The 18,973-nt window shown below is 38.6% G+C and overlaps 1 protein-coding gene across 1 annotated transcript in view; it reads right to left on the bottom strand.

The window, feature by feature from the left end:
- Window positions 1-18,973, bottom strand: part of ERBB4 (erb-b2 receptor tyrosine kinase 4) — a 584,656-nt gene that overhangs the window by 31,065 nt on the left and 534,618 nt on the right. The window contains 4 exon segments of the mRNA XM_070933199.1: window positions 459-629; window positions 2,819-2,916; window positions 6,833-6,979; window positions 18,252-18,327. Of these exon segments, the coding sequence (XP_070789300.1) occupies window positions 459-629; window positions 2,819-2,916; window positions 6,833-6,979; window positions 18,252-18,327 (492 nt within the window).

Genomic DNA, 18,973 nt, shown 5'->3' with positions numbered 1-18,973 from the left:
GTTGCAATGTCCTGGGGTCATGTGATCATCATTTGTAACCTTCCCAGCCAGCTTCTGACAAGCAAAGTCAATGCAAGAATGGGGGAAGACAGATTTGCTAAATGACCATGTGATTTACTTAATAACTACAGTTATTTATCTAACAACTGTGGCAAAAAAGATTGTTAAATAAGACGTGACTCACTTAATCATTGCCTTGCTTAGCAATGGAAATTCTGGTCCCAATTGTGGTAGTAAATTGAGGGCTAACTCTACTCTTTTGTCCTTCATGTTTTAGAGAAATGCAGACCTTAATGACTGTCCTTAATCTGACATTTTCCATCACCCCTAGCTACTTAGCCAAGCAAAGATCAGAATATAATATTTAGTCTGTGGATTGCTTTGCCAGTGATCTTTCTGTGTGTGTATATGTGTGTGCATGTGCCCCTTTGTTCAGCCAAGCCTTTTCTTCTTCTTACCCTGTTGGAGTCAATTCTTGCCCTTGACGTATATACGGGTGGAGGAATATTAAATGCCTGAGGGACAAGATATTCTTCAGCATCCATCATGTCTTCCAGGTCTCCCTCATCCAGCAGATTCTGGAAAAATTTGCTGTCATTTGGGCTTGGTAGCTTCATACGATCATCACCCTGTACAATGTCCCATTGATAGAAAATTAAAAATAATTACTCTGATGATCACATCAACCATCTATCTGCTTGGCTGGCAGAAATCAATGTTATCAACTATCACTGGAGGTTTTAGACTGGACAACTATTTGACTGGTATGACTCCTGTTGTGAGGAGGTAGTTGGGCTAGAAGACCTGTGATGTCCCTTCCAGCCCTGTGATTCTGTGATTCTATGAATCTAGCTATATTTCTTTCATACTTCTCCTTATTGAATACCCTTGTTCTTTCCACAAAAAGCAAAAACAATTTTAAAAAACTTATTCGATAGTATTCTTTCCAAAGTATCAGGATTATGTCAATGCCAAATCAAACTCTTTTACCAATAAAAGTATTATGGAAAGGGGTAATCCCTGCAAGAGATGGTGAGATGTTACTACTTTCCTAAAATACAACTATTGCAAGGTGAATTATATGCCTAACTGTACAGAAAGAGAAGCTTGTAACAGCCTCATAATGGACGTTTGTTTTCTATATCAAGAGAACTAGTGGCTTGCAATAGTCTATTTATGGGAAGGGAAAAGTAAACTTCTCTGCTCTATAGTGGCAAACCTGCTTTGCAGATTAAGTCTCTAGCATCTCCAGTGAAATCTACTAATAGATGCTGGAGAAAATCTTTGTCTGAAATCTTTGAGGGACGCTTTCATTCAGTTTACTATTCTAAGCTAAATTTATTTATTTATTTATTTAAATGGCAAATAATTAATGTCATGTAGGGCAGCTTCTTTATCCCGTTAGAATTCTTCATCATGGCTTTTTGGTTTAAAGGAATATAATTCTAATAGGTAAAAGTTAATCTCACCTGAATTTTGAATAAAATAACTTTTTTTTGTTTGCAAAGCAGGAAATCTATTATTCTAGCAGTGGGCTTTTGACTGTTTTAGCTTTCTTTTCTGTGTTCCTTGGGGAATCCTGGGATTGCTGAAACTGTCTTTATCTGTCACACTGATATCATCTTGCTCCCAGGCCTCACTCTTTATCTTTTGAGGTGCTGGAACAGAAATGCTAACTTTGGGGAATGTGTAGAATATATGTTACTTGAGTCCAAAATTGAAAGTATTCAAGCTACCAACCATTCTTGATGTATTTTAACAAATTAGTGTACTGATATTCAGGCTTTTCATTTAAAATAATCTGTACTAGCACTGATCAGAACAGTCTCTAAAGGAGGAAAGAAAATATATTTTTTTTAAACTTTAATGCACATTATTTCCAGAGTTAAAAAGCTTTTGCTGAACAGAACTATATATTTTTAATAGCTAGCTTCCTATTAGTAAAAATATTCACTCTATTGCTGCTGTTAATGTTTATAGAAGAACCTGAAAAAAATTAATGCATATGCTAATTGTAAGGTGAGTACAAATATAGCACATTCAGAATATCTAGAGATAGAAACAAATTGTTTTCATCTTGCTAGAAGCATTCTGTGGCCATTCCAACCATCCTCAGAGTATTCCAATCTTGAAAGATCCTTGTTTTAAGCTCAAAATTATTAATAGATGTACAAAGAGAAATTGGGTGAGAATTAAAATATTTCATCTTACTGCAATATCGGGCAATCTTTGTTGTTCTGCCTAATAATAAAATAAACACAAAAATAGCACAGGAGAAAAATAACCCACCATAGCTAGCTCTTCAGCTGAGGCAGGAAAAGGAGGTTTGCTGATCTAATATGTATTTGAAACTAACCTTAGTGTAGCTAACCTTGGTGAGGCAAATAAACATGTAATGTTTGTGTCGACCAGCCTCTTATCTGAACCACCTTCACGAAGGTGAGCATATTCAAATGCCCTGATTTGAGCTACAAGTATATCCTACATTATATAGAGGATATTTTGAAAGCATTGTGATTGACAGAACTACTAAGGGTTTTTTTTGCAATTGGCTTTTAACACAAAACGGCATATTTCATTTTCTACTAAATAGAACAGAAGTAACGTATGCCCCAATTTATCTGTTTTCAGTCACTTGAGAACACTTCATCTACTCTCAAAATCCAAAACAGTGATAGAGACTGTTCTGAAAATGCATAGACATTTCAAAAATTCAAGGTTAAAAAACCACAAAATGCTAAGAAAATGGTTGCATAGTCATTATCAACCAGGAAGAAGCAGGAGGAGAAAGAAAATAAGATGAATTCAGGCCACTTACTTGAATGACTAAATATCTTTGAGGATCCCGAGCCATTCTAGAAAATTCAGCAGCCAGCTCCTTGAACTTGGGCCGACTATCAGCATCAATCATCCAACCTATGGCCATGTGCAAAAAGAGAGAAAAAGTGCTTTTGCTATAAGACTTCCTTTTTTCATAAATGGTTAATTAAAATAGTAATTAGAGAAGACCACTTTATTTCTAAAACTCAATTTGATCATGCCCTCAAATTTCCATTTTAAACATTATTATTCTTTACGACACTCTGTAAATCAACCATCTTATTTTTTAAAACCTCTTTCTGAAACTAAATACATTCAGTAGGCTCTGACTTGCAATAAACATTGGTATAAGGTACAATTAATATATATGCTTTTTTGCATATATTCTTTTTTCTTTTCTTTTTTACCGTTCATTCTACTTTACACATTATCACTATTGTTTGTGTTTGCCTGCGTTATCTGTTCTGTAAAGCATTTTAGTTATTTCTCTCTCTGCTTGTGGCTGAGAGCTATAATGTCCATCTTCCAACTTCTGAATCCCAGTTTGAGTCTGACAATTATATGTTCAGTTCCAGCTGCTATGTAGATTTTGGTTGTCTCTTAATATTCCCATCCAGGTACATCTTTTAAAATCTTCTTTATATTGCAAGGAACAAATATCTTTAAAAATAAACATTTTTCAAAAGCATAAAGGCAGCTAAACATGACAACATGAATATCCATGAGTGTTGTTGTTTTTTTTACTGAATTTCATGCTGCCATCATTAATATTTCTGTGTATTTTTTAATGGTGACTCTAGCAATAGCACTTACACTTATATATTGCTTCACAATGCTTTATAGCCTTCTCTAAGTGGTTTACAGACTCAGCATATTGCCCCCAACAGTCATGGTCCTCAAATTACTGACCTCGGAAGGATGGAAGGTGGAGTCAATCTTGAGCTGGTGAGACTCAAACTGCTGGTAGTCAGCAGAATTATGTGCAATACTGCATTCGAACCACTGCCCAAGCATGGCTCATATCTGTGCATATACAGCCTAGTTGGTATCTATGGCTGCTAGGGAAGCATTTGCCATGCGAAGAAAGTTTCTTTTTCCTGTCTCTTACAAAGCTTTGAAGAAATGGTTACTTTGCCCTACTTCTCTTCTGTAAGCCAAAGGGCACAAAGCATTACTAACAGATAGATTCTGCTTGGCAATAGGCCCTAGTCCAGTGATGGCTAACTTTTTGCCATCGCGTGCCAGGAGGGGGGGGGCGGGGGAGGTTCGTGAGCACACGTGCCCACACCATAATTCTATGTGGCCCGCCCTGTGCATACGCGCACAACCCCTCCCCCCGCTCCTGGCACATGATGGCCCGTTTCTTTCTCACCTGGCTCCAGATCCTCTCTGTGCATCTGGGGAGGGCGAAAACAGCCTTTCCCACTCCTCCGGTTGGCCCATTTCCCAACTCCCGGTGAGACAGGAAGTGAATTTTTTGCTGTCCCCAGCCTCTAGAGGCCTCTCTGGGAGTCTCTGGAGGCTGGGGACAGCAAAAAAGTCACTTCCTGTCCCACCGGGAGTTGGGAAATGGGACCTTTCAGGCCTCCGAGGGAGTGCAAAGGGCTCTTTTCGCCCTTCCCAGATGCACAGACAGGATCTGGAGCCAGGTGGGAAAGAAAAACGGGCCTTTCCCACTCCCCCAGGCCCTCCGGAGGCAGGAAACAGCCTGTTTCCCTACTTCTGGTGGGCCCAGAAGGTCCGAAAATCAGATGGCCGGTGTGTGCATGCGCACCAGAGCTGAGCTGGCGTGCCCAGTGATATGGCTACATGTGCCATCTGTGGCATGCGTGCCATAGGTTTGCCATCACAGCCCTAGTCTATCTAAGAGCAAGCCTAATTGAAAATAGCATTGACATGCCTACAAATCTGTCATTGTTCAACAGGAAGTCCAAATACAATGAGTCTTACCTGCTTATTTAAAATCTCCCTTCTTTGTTTAGTTGGAATGCATGACTGACACCAAAGACAACTTGTGAAATTGCCTCTATATACAATCATATCTATGTTCTCAGATATTATAGGATCACTCAGTGCAGTATAAAAATTAATAGGAAGAAATATGGATCCACTCCATATAGATTAATACTTCCCAAACTACGATCATGCAATTCATTCCACCAAAAGAGGGATGAACAAATCATCATGAGCATTTTTCTATTGCTCATAATACATCAATATGCCTCTCTTATTTTAAAAGAATCAAAAAATTATTAGGATAACTTTATTAAGGAAACTGAGGAAAAAAGAATAATGAAACAACAGTGATGATAAGGCCTAATAATTTATTTTCAGAATCAGTATTTTTGCTATTTATTATCAATAAAACAATATATTTATTTGCACATTTCTAAAGCAGCTTACAATAAAAATCTTAGATTCAAATAGAATTTTAATTTCCAGTGCAAAGTGTGAAATTCTGGTCTAGTTTGTCTGACATGAATAATTCAGACTTGATATAAATCTTAGTCAACTGAAGTTTATGTCAGAAGAATCAATAAAAAACATTTATTTGCCCACTGAAATTATATCAACTAATATAATAAATAAAAGTTTTCAATGGACAAATAGTAACTTTTGTGGATGGATTTTCAATCACATGTAGTTCCACCTGCAGTCAGATATGTAGCAGGCGACAAGACAATTTATCATTGAAATGACAACTGTGTTGCAGTGTAAAGCTTCCAAAGGGGAAAAATGCATTTATTTTTGTTACTTACAACAGAATTCTAAAAAGTTATGCTCTTGTGAAAGCATGCATTTAAATTTCTTGTATTTAAGTCTACTCTGAGAAAAGCAGATAGAAGAACAAAAGATGAGATATTAACTGCTCCCAAGAGAACCCAAACTAAACTAACATTTCTCAGTTAATGGGTCCAGTTTACAGCTTCTACATTGACCATGATTTTAACTGACTCAAGGCCAAAATATCTCACATTAATTTTGGATGTTTTTACGTCTTCCTCATTCCCCGCACTATGTTATTTTTTGACATTTGGGTTGATATCAATTATGGTTTTGCTTTTTTTTCTTTTAGCTTTCATATGCTAAAGACTTGATTATCATCTAGCATATAATACCAGAGCAGGAATTCTTCTTTTTCTTCTCCTTCTCCTTCTCCTTCTCCTTCTTCCACTTAGCCAGTATAAAGTTGATGCTTCCTATCCAATTGCTGTGCCCTGCTGCTACCATTCAACTCAAACCATTAGTGGGATCATCTTCTTTGTATCTTATGATAATGTTTTCACCTGTATATGTGAGCAGCAAGCCACATGGAAAAAATGGCTGTTTGTTAATCTCATTTAAATTAAACCAGAAATACCACAGAGTATTTCTTAATTCTTTTAAAATTAAAACTGGAGCTCCAGGATTTACATCTTCTAGCAGCTGAACAGTTGGGGAGTGGGATGTGCCAGGTGAGAATCCAGATGCAAACATAAACAAAATAATTTGTCTCCAGATTCTCCTTGATTCTAATGTTCTCACAGAGATGCACTCTAGTTAGCATGACATATCAACATCTATAAATGGCTGGTTATACAAAGGAAAACTACACCTCCAAACTGGTTTTGTTTCGTTAGATTTTTTATATTATAATTTGAAAAAATGTTAATCTCTTTACAACTTTTCATATATGTTTCTAGAACAACATGAAATGTTATCATCTAATAAACCAGTTGTCATAGAAAGGGATGTCATTTGTCCGCAATGGATTTGATGCATGGCAATACTGTGTGATATTATCTACCAACAATAAGGATTCAATTAACACAAAGCCCTTCAATCAGATTCATCTCCTTACAAACTTCAAGATGTTAAGGTATACTATTTGATTATAATTAACAAAACTGCTTCAATGATGCTTCAAAATGGCCGCATTGCTACGAAGGATTTGTGACAGCCAGCTGCAAGGGAAACTCTTTCAGTAAAACTCGCCTATCCAAAAAGCTAGAATCAAATTAAAGTTACTCACATTTCACCATTACCATGTAAACATCAATGGTGCAGATAGGAGGCTGCGGTAACCGCTCTCCTTTCTCTAACAAGTCAGGAATATCTCTTGTTGGAATCCCATCATAAGGCTTTCCACCAAAGGTCATAAGTTCCCAAATGGTGACACCTAAAGCAAAAGTGAGAATTCTTACAATAGTCCATGCAAACCTGAAACACATAATCATTATAGGGGCAATTCTTGTTAAAAATATGCAAAACAGACTTTTTCCATGAGTCAAAAGATAAAATAGAACACAAGTGTCCATACTGTACATGTATCACTTGGCATCCACTATCACTCAAGTATCTCTACTCCTTTTACTCATCCTTAGCACTTTCTTTGCCATTCCTTTCTCTTGAACAACGCTCCATGACATGAATAATTGAGCTTTTGCATGTTAAATCTTCTGAGCATTTTAAGCATTGCAGCACTGCATGGTGGATTGAGACCATAAATTTTAAAATCTGTATTTAATCTATCCTAACCTGAAACTGTAAGGCCATTGTCAAAATCAAGATATAAAAAATACATGAAACATATGTAAGGCCACTCTCTTAAGATCCCTTAGAAGGACTTTTCCTTTCTTGATCTTAGAGAAAGCTTAGATCTCAGGGAGAAAATCTAATGTTGGATATCACTTTCCGATTCCTGGAAATCTTCTGAGGCTTTCTTTCCAACATTTTCTTTCCAACACTTTTAACACTTTCATGTAAAAAAAAAAAACCAAAGGAAAGCATTCATCACAATTAATCAAATTTTTATTATGGTCAAAGCCCATCAAAAGGAGGATGGTCAATTAAAAAGCATAAAAATACATGAGATTATAAAAAATAATTATTATAAAAAGCTAAAAAATATAAAACGGAAACATATATATAAAAACACATATGTAAAAGGAATCTAAAAGGAGGGGTAGGAGCATTAGTTGGAGGTAGGAGAGGATAAAGTCTGTATTTGCAGACTAATTCTATTACAGTAGAGAGCACTCTTAGAATGATGAACTAGATGCCCATTAAGACTAGTTTATGGCACAGGCTATTATCTGATGAATTTTAAACACTGCTGTGTAGAACTTCACAACATTACATGTTGTAGCAGATTAGTATCTGAAACAACAGGGAGCTGTAGAAATGTCCTATGTACCCTGTGCAATATTGGTGAGATGAGGCTAGTATGAATGTTTCTGTAGTGTAGGCACTATAGGAGTACATGTTCTGTTGTTTCCACATGTCCAGAGTTGCAGGGTCATTGCCTCTCTGGGTAGGGAATCTTCCTGTATTAGTCTTCAAGAACAGCTGAGAGAAGGACATGACATCATGTCAGAGCAAAGTTACTTCTGGTTAGATACTTTGAGCTTAGTATACCATAGAGAAGGCAGTGTACCTATAGGATTCATTGGCAATAACGGCTGGGGATTTGACTAGACCCAATTGGCACTCTGTGTCGGCTCCCCAGTGTTTAATGAGAGCCTGATTGTATCCAGTTCTGAGTAGAAGATCTGGCGAGAAGCCCAAGGGTGAGATTTTAGTTGTCACTGTCTTTTTCTATGTGAATGAAAATCATCCTCATTGATAATGAGGCAAGGCCAAGGAGAAAAGAGAATAGTTTGAGCCAGTAATTGAGTATGGAGTATAGCCACCCATATTCTAGCATTCACTTTCTCAAGTCCTGTCTCTAGTCTCAAAGTGCCATTAGAGACACATGTTAGGACTTGAAAAGCTGATCTTAAGAAATTTAGATTGAACAAATTCTAGTATAAAATAGTAGCATCATAAAGACATTGTGCTAGTTGCTTGGCTCTGAATAATTTTGAGTGCTGAAGGAGTATGGAATGGATCAGTGGTGGGTTCCAACTGGTGTTACCACCGGTTCTCTTCGCGCATGCGCTTTGCGCACAATCAGCTGAATAGGTTGTAAAAAAATGCTTTAAAAAAGTAAAAAAAAAAGTTGGCCACACCCACCCAGTCACATTACCCCCCCACCAAGCCATGCCCACAGAACCGGTAGTAACAAATTTTACATTTCACCACTGATTGAGACATATAACAGGAGGCAATACAAGGATTATCAGAGGCAAGGAAAATATAATTTGAAGTGAGCGAATGCTGAGAAAATTACTAAAGAGGCCAAAGGGAGGGAGAGGGATTAATTGCTATTTTTGTCTTTTTGTAAGTAAATAAGCAAACAAAGTTGACCTAAAATTATTTCTTTTCTAATTCAGAGCATAAGATGTTACTAACCACATTTCCATTTATTAAGAACAAATGAGACCTACATATTTTTTGCTTTATTTTAATGATAATTTAAAATATGTCATTAAGCAAGGAAGCACATCTTACAAAGCATCACATCTAGCAAGCTGTCACATTTAACTTCCAGAAGCAACACAACCACATATACATAAACATACAAACACACTAGGATTTCTACGAATTTATATAATACATTCATTATTCATCTTTCCCTAGCATGATTAGCTATATTTTGCTTGGATTTATTGAGTTCCACTGTATACTGTACACTATCCTCAAGTTACAGGTACAACATACAAGCCAGGGGGAGAGGAAAAGCCTGATCTGGAAAGAGTCTGGGTGGAGTGAGGATGGAAGACCTTCCCCATAATGGATCATTGGTGTGAAAAGGCTAGCCTGTTAAGAAGAAAAGACCAGGTGCCAGGGGCTCTTTCTGAGAGAATGTTTGCTGTAAGCAGAAAGTGTAGAAGGTGGAGCAGGAGATATTGAATACTGCAAGAGTCAAGAAAAGAGAAAAGCAGAGGAAAAAGGCTTCTTTCTCACAGTCAGAGGTATCACAGAGGTGAGGATAAGCTGACGTGGGATAACAAACATCCTGCCTTTCTGAGATCAGGCAGGAAAAGGATACTGAAGAGCCTACTGTAAAAAAAAGAGAAAGGAGGCTGACCAAGATATGCCATGTTTCTTTTTGGGTTTTTTTTTTCATTCTCAATATACTGACATAGGGGACGGATGGGCGGACACACATTTATTTATTTATTTATTTATTTTTAAAATTTTTATACTGCCCCCTCTCCCGAAGGACTCGGGGCGGTGAACAGCCAAAATTAAAAATATTAAAATATTTTAATACAAATATTAAAATACTTTAAAACGAAATTAAATTTATCTTTGGCTTCCCCAATTTAAAACCCCTTACCCATAAAATTCCCAATTAAAAGATTTTTAACCCAGCCCGGCTTGCTGAAATAAAAAAGTCTTCAGGGCCTGGCGGAAGGTACAGAGGTCCGGGATCAGTCATATCCCTGGGGGTAGCTCATTCCAGAGGGCGGGTGCCCCCACAGAGAAGGCTCTTCCTCGGGGGGTCGCCAGCCAACATTGCCTGACAGACAACACCCTGAGGAGGCCCTCTCTGTGGGAGCGTATTGGCCGGTGGGAGGTTATCGGAGGCAGAAGGTGGTCTCGTAAATAACCGGGCCCTAAGTCATGGAGCGCTTTGAAGATGAGAACCAATACCTTGAAGCGCACCCGGAAGACCACTGGAAGCCAATGCAGCTCGCGCAGGAGAGGTGTCACATGGGAGCACCATGTCGCCCCCATAAGTACCTGCGCAGCCGCATTCTGCACCAGTTGGAGCCTCCGAGTGCTCCTCAAGGGGAGCCCCATGTAGAGAGCGTTGCAGTAGTCCAGGCGGGAAGTAACGAGGGCATGAGTGACCGTGCATAAGGAGTCCCGATCCAGAAAGGGGTGCAACTGGCATATCAGGCGAACCTAATAGAAAGCCCCCCTGGCCACGGCCGTCATATGCTCTTCTAAAGACAGCCGTGTGTCCAGGAGGACACCCAAGTTACGCGCCCTCTCCATGGGGGCCAATGTCTTGCCCCCAATAGTCAGCGATGGCACCAGCTGACTATATCGGGACGCCGGCAGCCACAGCCACTCAGTCTTGGAGGGGTTGAGTCGGAGCCTGTCCCTCCCCATCCAGACCCGCACGGCCTCCAGGCACCGGGACATCACTTCAAGGGCATCGTTGGAGTGGTCTGGGGTGGAGATGTACAGCTGGGTGTCATCAGCGTACAGATGGCACTGCACCCCAAAACCATGGATGATCTCGCCCAGAGGCTTCACATAAATGTTGAACAGGAGAGGCGAGAGGACTGACCCTTGTGGCACCCCACAAACCAGGTGCCTTGAGGTCGACCTCTGCCCTCCAGCCAACACGGACTGTCGGAGATAGGAGGAGAACCACCGTAAGACAGTGCCTCCCACTCCCAATCCCTCCAACCGGCGCAGCATGATACCATGGTCGATGGTATCAAAAGCTGCTGAGAGGTCTAATAGTTTAGTTTAGTTTAGTTTAGTTTAGTTTAGTTTAGTTTAGTTTAGTTTAGTTTAGTTTAGTTTAGTTTAGTTTAGTTTAGTTTAGTTTAGTTTATTTGATTTGTATACCGCCCTACTCCCGAAGGACTCAGGGCGGTGAACAGCCAACAATAAAATACATAGATACAAAAAATTTAAAAACCAGATAAAATCAAATTAAATCATTTTGGCCCAGACAAATTAAAACACTCCAATAATTTAAAAACAGATTAAAATTTACATATTTAAAAAAGGGAAGAGATTAGGCCAAGCCCGCCTGTTGGAATAAAAAGGTCTTCACAGCACGGCGGAAGGTGCGCAGATCCGGGATCCTCCGTATCTCCGGGGGGAGCTCATTCCAGATGGTAGGTGCCCCCACAGAGAAGGCTCTCCCCCTAGGGGCCAGAACAACCTCTGTCCCGAGCCCTCCAGAGATCATCTACCAACACGACACATGGCGCACACATACCTGCTTATTGACTACAATGTATTTTTGTTTCTCAGGCTTTCCCATTTGGGATTACCTCTTCAGGAAAAAAAAAGTTTTGACAGTTTGCATATTGGTAAAACGTTGCCAGCTTTTAATGAGCACACATTAAGGAAAGAAAGCAATCATTTCTTATAATTTATTCATTTCTGTTCTTGCCAAACGCCTCTTCTTTTTGATGGATCTTTGATTCCGTATTGCTCCAGGCAATGCCATTTCCTGTGCAGTCCCATCACTCAAGGGATGAACACTGCAATTTGAGGCAAAGTTACAGGCCTTCACTAGTAAGCTTGGCTCCTTAGAAGGCTCTTCTAATTTTAAGAAGAAATTGGAACTGAGATGAGTTCCAGTGCCTTCTTTAAAAAATTCCCAAATGTGCATCTCAACACTCATCATTTGGAAAAATAATTTTTTAAAATTGTTTGTTTTTCTGCCTTGGAGTCAGTGTTGGCTTGTGGGTTAGTCCCTGCAGTTTTCTTGGCAAGGTTTCAGATGTGGTTTGCCCATGCCTGATTCATAGAACTGTGAGAGAGTGACTGGCCCAAGGTCATCCAGCTGGATTTGTGTCCAAGGCAGGACTAGAATTCATGACCTTGGGTTGCTAGCTTGATGCCTTAATTACTACAACCAAACTGTTCAAATAAGGATTATAAGCTTTCTTTTTTTTTTTTTTTTTACTCTAGCTCCCACCCATGAGCCTCATGGTTCCTGTATTTTCTATATTTTCTGGAAGAAGGCAATGAAGCTGCCACAGGCACTGGTTCCACCATGCCAAAATAACTCAGAACTTAGTTAGGTTTGGAGAGACTGGTCCCTCTGGTCTGCTGAAGACAATTTGCAGTACCTCTCAGATTCCATTTTGTGGAGACAGCTATATAAAGGGAGCACCTACTCTGTAAATCCTTCTGGATGCAGGTGTCAGCATTCCATTGAATTTTTCCCTCCTCAAAAGTCCTCTGGACAAAGAATTTTATGAAGTCCATGGGAGGGAAAAATATAAAGGTTCACCTTCTCATTGCTGACATGTCAGTCCAGGTTGGACTCTTCTATGCTTAAGCTAGTATTAAGAAAAGATGTTGTATTCTACATATTTAAAATAATGCACTTAGACAAATGGCTGTGACTATCCTATGTGGAGCCACAGCTATCCAAGCTCAATTCTGATTTGCTTCTTTCCTTTCTAATTTTGTGAAAAGGCTTTCCTGGGGCTTCCTGCATTCTTGTACTGAACTGGCAGTCCTTTGGATGTCTTGGTGTCCAGGGCAGGACTACACATTGCTCAGCCATCAGAAATTCTTTGCTGAGTCCTTGTATCTTATCAGACTCGCAGAAAAAACAACAGAAACAAATAAAGGAATTTGCAATAAGAAGCAAGAATAGAATTTAAATAGAAATGATACTAAATTAAATTGAATTAATTAAATTAAATTAAATTAAATTCAAAATCCATTTTTACAGAAAAATTAAGACCTGTCATCACTCTCAAAAATAAAATAAAAAAGTAAATGTGTTATATGTACATATTCCTTCTTCACACCCATACATCTGCAAGCTAAATGTAAGACATTGATCTTATTTACACACATTGACTGCAACAAGGGAGCTATTGTTCCATGATAGAATCCCACAAAGTTGCTCCAAACATATTAGCAGCACAATTATTAACACGGGAAAGACTCTGTTTGCTCCATTTGACTTATAATTATGAGGTTTGAAAATGTGCTTTCTTGATGTAGGAAAGTATGATACAAAGAACTCTTCCTGATAAAGGCCTCCTTTTGATTTTTAATCACATAGTACCATAACCACTGCATGCAACTGAATTACATTTCTATTCCAGTCCCATTTTAGCCATGGATACAAATTTCAATAATACTGCCAATCAAGTTCCTTTTGAAATGGGAAAGTATTGCTATTTTGCACTTCATTTCTGTCTCAGCCAGATGCTGACTTCTATCAGTGCCCTATCACTGGGTATTATTTTTGGAACATCCCCTCTCTTCCTGTTCCCTCTTGGATGCAATCAAGTATCCTCACTCTGCATAGCCTCACTCTGTTCCATGTTCTCTTCCCCTCCTTCTGCCAAGCATTTTTGGGATGATAGAATCTGGCCTAATTACAGAGTAAGTCTCTCCTTCTCCCATTTCCTTTTAAAATCGATCATTTACTTACAGGCCAGTTGAGTAGTTTCTCTTTGTGGAATGCCTATCAGAGACACATTGGTATGCCAGCATGGCATCACTAAGCATTTCACCATGACTCCTAAAGGTATGAGCCATGATAGTGACAACCCACCTGTTTTCTTGCTTAAAAACACCAATTCTCCTTCACATACACCACACCTACTCCAACCTTTTCTCATAGCAAAATGTACATCTCTACATATAAAATTATTAAATATTAGCAATGCATTTGTGGGCATGGCTGACTCAGCATTTTAAAGATACCAAGTTTCATTAATGTCAACAACAGTGAACAGAAGAATGGATAATGAGAAGAGTTTCGACTAGTGTTATTGGTTCTGTTTAAGTGTACTAACAGGGTGATACTGCAGTGTTCCGAATTCCACTATCCGCCAGCATTGAGATAGAAAGGACTAGGTTTGATTAACTGAAAAGCTGCAAGTTCTACAAATAATATGATCATATCAATCACATTTAATGTAAATCACAATCACATAGCTGAAAATAATGAAGACAACGAAGATGAATCTCAAGTGAATTTTAAACTGGATTTAGAAGAATAGATAATGAATAAGCTCAAAGATATCCATGAGGAGAGAGGGGTAGTCACGATCAAAGCCCCACCAGTTTTTTACTTGCATTATTACACTTTAACTTATTTTATCCTCTTCCCCCAGAAGATGCCCATGGATCAGATGGTGGTTTGCAAGATAATGTCTACATATCTTTATTGACTGAACTGCTCTTCCAAACCTCATAACAAATTACATGCATGTGCAAACACACTGTCAGATCCGTGTATCGGTCATTCTTCGTGGAAGAAGGGGGAGGATTTGGAGTTGCCACATTTAGTTCTTTTTCCTATGTGTCCTAAGTATCCTATTTCCTGCCTGGTCCTCTTTGTATAAATTTTAACCTGGTTTATAACCATTGCCTGGCACTAGGAATGCCTGGAGAATTCTCACACTTTGGGAAATGAAAGGGGAGGGGGGGGGACCGAGTGGATTGCAAGATGACCCTGAGAAGCTCTTCTTATCTGTTTCTCAGAGAGGCTGGTTCAATTCATCTTCACACTGCGGATTGGTCAGAGTCCATATCAGACAGTGGGGAGGGGGTTCCTAATTTCCTTTATCCTGAACTGCATGCCCTGAGGGACCCCGAGCCTGCTCTGAGTTTTGACTTGCTTTCATTCCTTTCAATAAAAGGCTCCTTTTGAAATACAAAGTTCTCAAGAGTTCGTACTTTCTTGGAACTGGGGGAGAAGCTGGTCATTACACACACTCACTCATTCACTCAGAGAGGGAGGGAGGGAGGGAGAGAGGGAGAGAGGGAGGGAACATATGATAAAGAGCTAGTATTTTAATAAAGGAGGAAAAAGGCTTATAGCCAATTTAAAAAAACCTATGTACACTGAAAACCCACATAGGAAATAAGCATAATAGTCAATAAATTAAAAGTAGGATAGTGGCAGCCATGTATTATTAAGCCATTCAGTGTTATAACACTAAACAGATTTGTTGTTTCTCATTTAAGAGGCAGTAGGAATAAGGCTGTGATTTAATAAAGGCATCCTAATAGTAAGTCCCAATGTACTTTGGTTTACCTATGAGCAAAGTTAAATAGGAAGAGGCTACAAATCCAGACTTTAGATTAGATTAAAAGTTCATGTTGGACAGTTTTCCAGAGTATAATTAACCATTGCCAATGAACATAGCTAGGTTGCAAAATGAAGCAATAATAGAAGGGGCAGAACATGTATTTTACAGATTAGCAATTTAAACCACAATGTTTAGCTTTCTTAGCTACAGAGTATATGAAATTAACTGCTTTGGAAAACAGTTGGATAAAATATTGGATAAAACACATTGTCTCTGATGAGACTTCAGCTACTATAGTGGAATGTACAGTATTATATAGGGTGGGTTTTTTTTTTTTTTTTTTTTTTTTTGCATTACTGCATCAGAGGTTTATAGCTTCTTAAAATTCAATTCTGTTTAACAAAAGGGACAGATACATCATACTAAAACAAGTCAAGTCGTTGTTCAAGTGGCCAACAACAGGCACCAATAAAATTAGCTTGACATTCTAATTAATTACATTAACCAAATTCCATAGATATGGGTTTATAGATGTACCTGAGCTTTTTTATAAAGGCAAGGTTGCTTGTGAAATTCCCATGTTAGTTTTTCCAGCTCAAAGCTTAATCCTCCAATCCTGTATTTATTCTATGATGTGATAATTTATCAATTACGGGATAAAACTCTTCTATTTCTATAAGATGGTATCATCATCTCAATATTCATATATTTTAAACATATATCATATTTTTCGGACTATAAGACGCACCTTAATTTTTAGGAAGGAAAACAAGAAAAAAAGAACTCTGCCTCTGCCTACCAGCATCAGGATCAGCAGCGTCCTCACTTCCACTCAGATTTTGATAACGAGTAGCACAGATCTTTTTATCTGTTTAAAACAAATCCTATCACTCTACACACATTTAACTGGAGTGGGTGGGGTGGGGGATGATTTTCATGGGGGCAGAAGAGGGACTTGGCACTGAAGGCTCCACTCTCGAGATTCCCCCGTCTTCCTACCTATAGCTGTAGGCGTTGAAAGCCTGGTTTTCTCGCAGCAAGGCCCGATAGAGATGCAGCACTTCAGTCTTCCTCGATGCTGCAATCTTGTAAACATGATGCCGGGCTTCCTGGCAAGTCCCCTGTGCCTTTGCTGCCTCAGTCGGAGCCTGATTCTGGAAGCGGCCCAGGGAAGTGCAGAGGCTGGGACTCGTTTGGCGAAGCGGGTGTTACACAGGGGGCATAAGGCAAGGTGCCACCATCCAAAAACACTATTGCTGCGATCTCTGCTGCCTGGAACTGCCCGAAAACATCATGCCTCCGCATGCCTTTTTTTGCCTCGGCATGCCCCATTTTTGGAATCGGGGAGGAAAGTGTTTTCAGGCAGCAGCGCAGAAGGCGTAAGGCAAGGTGCTGCTGCCCAAAAGCCTTTTCCTCCCCAATTCCAAAAACGGGGCATGTGGAGGCAAAAAAAGAGCATCAAGTTTCAGGTGGCGGGCAGCTCCAGCTGGCGCTGCTACCCAAAAACACTTTCCACCTGGAACCATCGGAAAATGCAATGTGTGAAGGCTGACAACTTCCAAAGAGTGGGGGCTGGCGGGTGGGCGGGACTACATTTGGTGTATAAGACACACCCAAATTTTCACCCTCTTTTAGGGGAGGAAATATGAATATTCAACATATTCTTATGTTGAATATAAGAAATGTTAAGTTATGATACACAGCAATTTTTATATATTCAAAATTCAGTAAGAAAAATATTCATTATGAAACCAATGTAGGACAACAAGTGGCAGATTAATATCAGTCACGAAAGACCAGGATCACATGTGAAGTTCTAATTAAACTTATTTACTATTAATCATGCCAATATACAGAAATCTACTCAACTATAGGTTAGCACTATATCGGCATTAGATAAAGCTCAACAGAATTCAAAAGGGGTGGAGTTAATCCATTTGTTACTATATCGAGACTCTAGGCTGATTCCTCTTTTGATTCCCCCCTCAGGTTTTGCTATTCCTTCTCCTACAAACAATAAGGCAAAACACTGCCCAAGGGTGGTTTCAACAAGCTGACACAAAGACTTCATGGAAATGCAATTTTTTTCAACATATAAAACAAATACTATACAGATTTTTTTAAAAAAATAAACTTCACCTTCTATGTGGAAACAAAATTATATAAGTTTGGTTAACAACATGTAAACTAGGATCATCATTTTCAAGGTCAATTCCCTGCATATCCAGAACCCAGGAAAACATCTTTCACTGCATCCTCTAAGACAGCAGCTCTCAAAGTGTTATTTGGAGACATCCAGGGTCCCCAAAACCCTTTTATAGGCTCCACAAAGTCAAATAATTAAATATTTGAAGCTTTAATTTTTAGTACAGTAAATATTGATATATATTTGAATAATCCTTGACTTATGTCCACAATTGAGGATGGAATTGTGGTTGAAAGTCACTGTGGTCTTAAGTCAAGGCATCCATATGACTGAAAGTAATTTTCCAGCCTTTTTTGCAGTGATCATTAAGCAAATGCCATGGTAATTAAGAAAATCAATTTTTTTGCTAGAAACTGGCAAAAAACATAGCGAATTGCAGTTGTGTGTGGATCCTCAATCATTTTTAAGAATGTAAAGGTTTGAGAACTGCTACTCCAAGATATGCTTAATGGGAAAAATTGGGACTCACAAAACTAGCCAATGGACTACCAGCTTTTTCACATTATTATTAAAAATAGATCATAAAAAGGTCTTAGCAAATAAATACAATGTTATTATTTACAGAATATAATTCAATATAGATTTTATTTTACCATAGCTCCAAACATCTGTCTGGTGTGTGAATTTCCTATAATGTATGCACTCAAGAGCCATCCATTTTATTGGCATCTAGAATGAACAAAGAGGGAAAAATAAAAAGTTAGCAAGCATAATATTTACTTATTAAATGTCTTTCAAATCGAAATGAAAAACTAGATTTTCAGTTTCATATTCCAAAAGTATTGCTGTTGGTCATCCTTTCAGAGATACCAGTTTCCTTACCTGATACCTCAATGCCTTCAACAATGGCAGAACTTCTAATGTATTGGAAAATGTGTTAAACATTTGGGCGCTTTCTTTAAGCTACCTCATTTGAGGTACGTTGGTTGAAAAAGTTTTGCCCTATGATGCACTGTTTCACCCAGTCAAATAGTTCAGACATAAGAGTTTTTGGTAGTGTACTGATTACATCCCTGAAGCAGGAACAAATTTTTTATGTCTCTAAAAAGTACTGCTAGTGGAACTTAGATATGTATGAACCATGGCCTCTGAAACAAAATTGACTCAAAAAGTCACATTTTTAAGGTAACTTCTGGACATTATAGATTAACAGGTAAAAGAAAGTGGATAGACATTAACACCAAGGATTAGTTGTATTTTGACTTGATCTTTTTCTTTGAAATAAATGTAGGGAAGAGAAATGTGATTCATGAAAGCAATAAATATGCATTCATTAATTTTTTAAAAATCCTTTTTTTTAACATGATCACTTTCC

This window comes from Pituophis catenifer, unplaced genomic scaffold, assembly GCF_029215685.1.
Source record: "Pituophis catenifer annectens isolate HBS135680 unplaced genomic scaffold, rPitCat1.0.hap2 SCAF_1, whole genome shotgun sequence".
Classification (NCBI taxonomy): domain Eukaryota; kingdom Metazoa; phylum Chordata; class Lepidosauria; order Squamata; family Colubridae; genus Pituophis; species Pituophis catenifer.
Note: the sequence above shows the minus strand (reverse complement) of the source record. Positions and strands in the feature narration are given on the sequence as shown.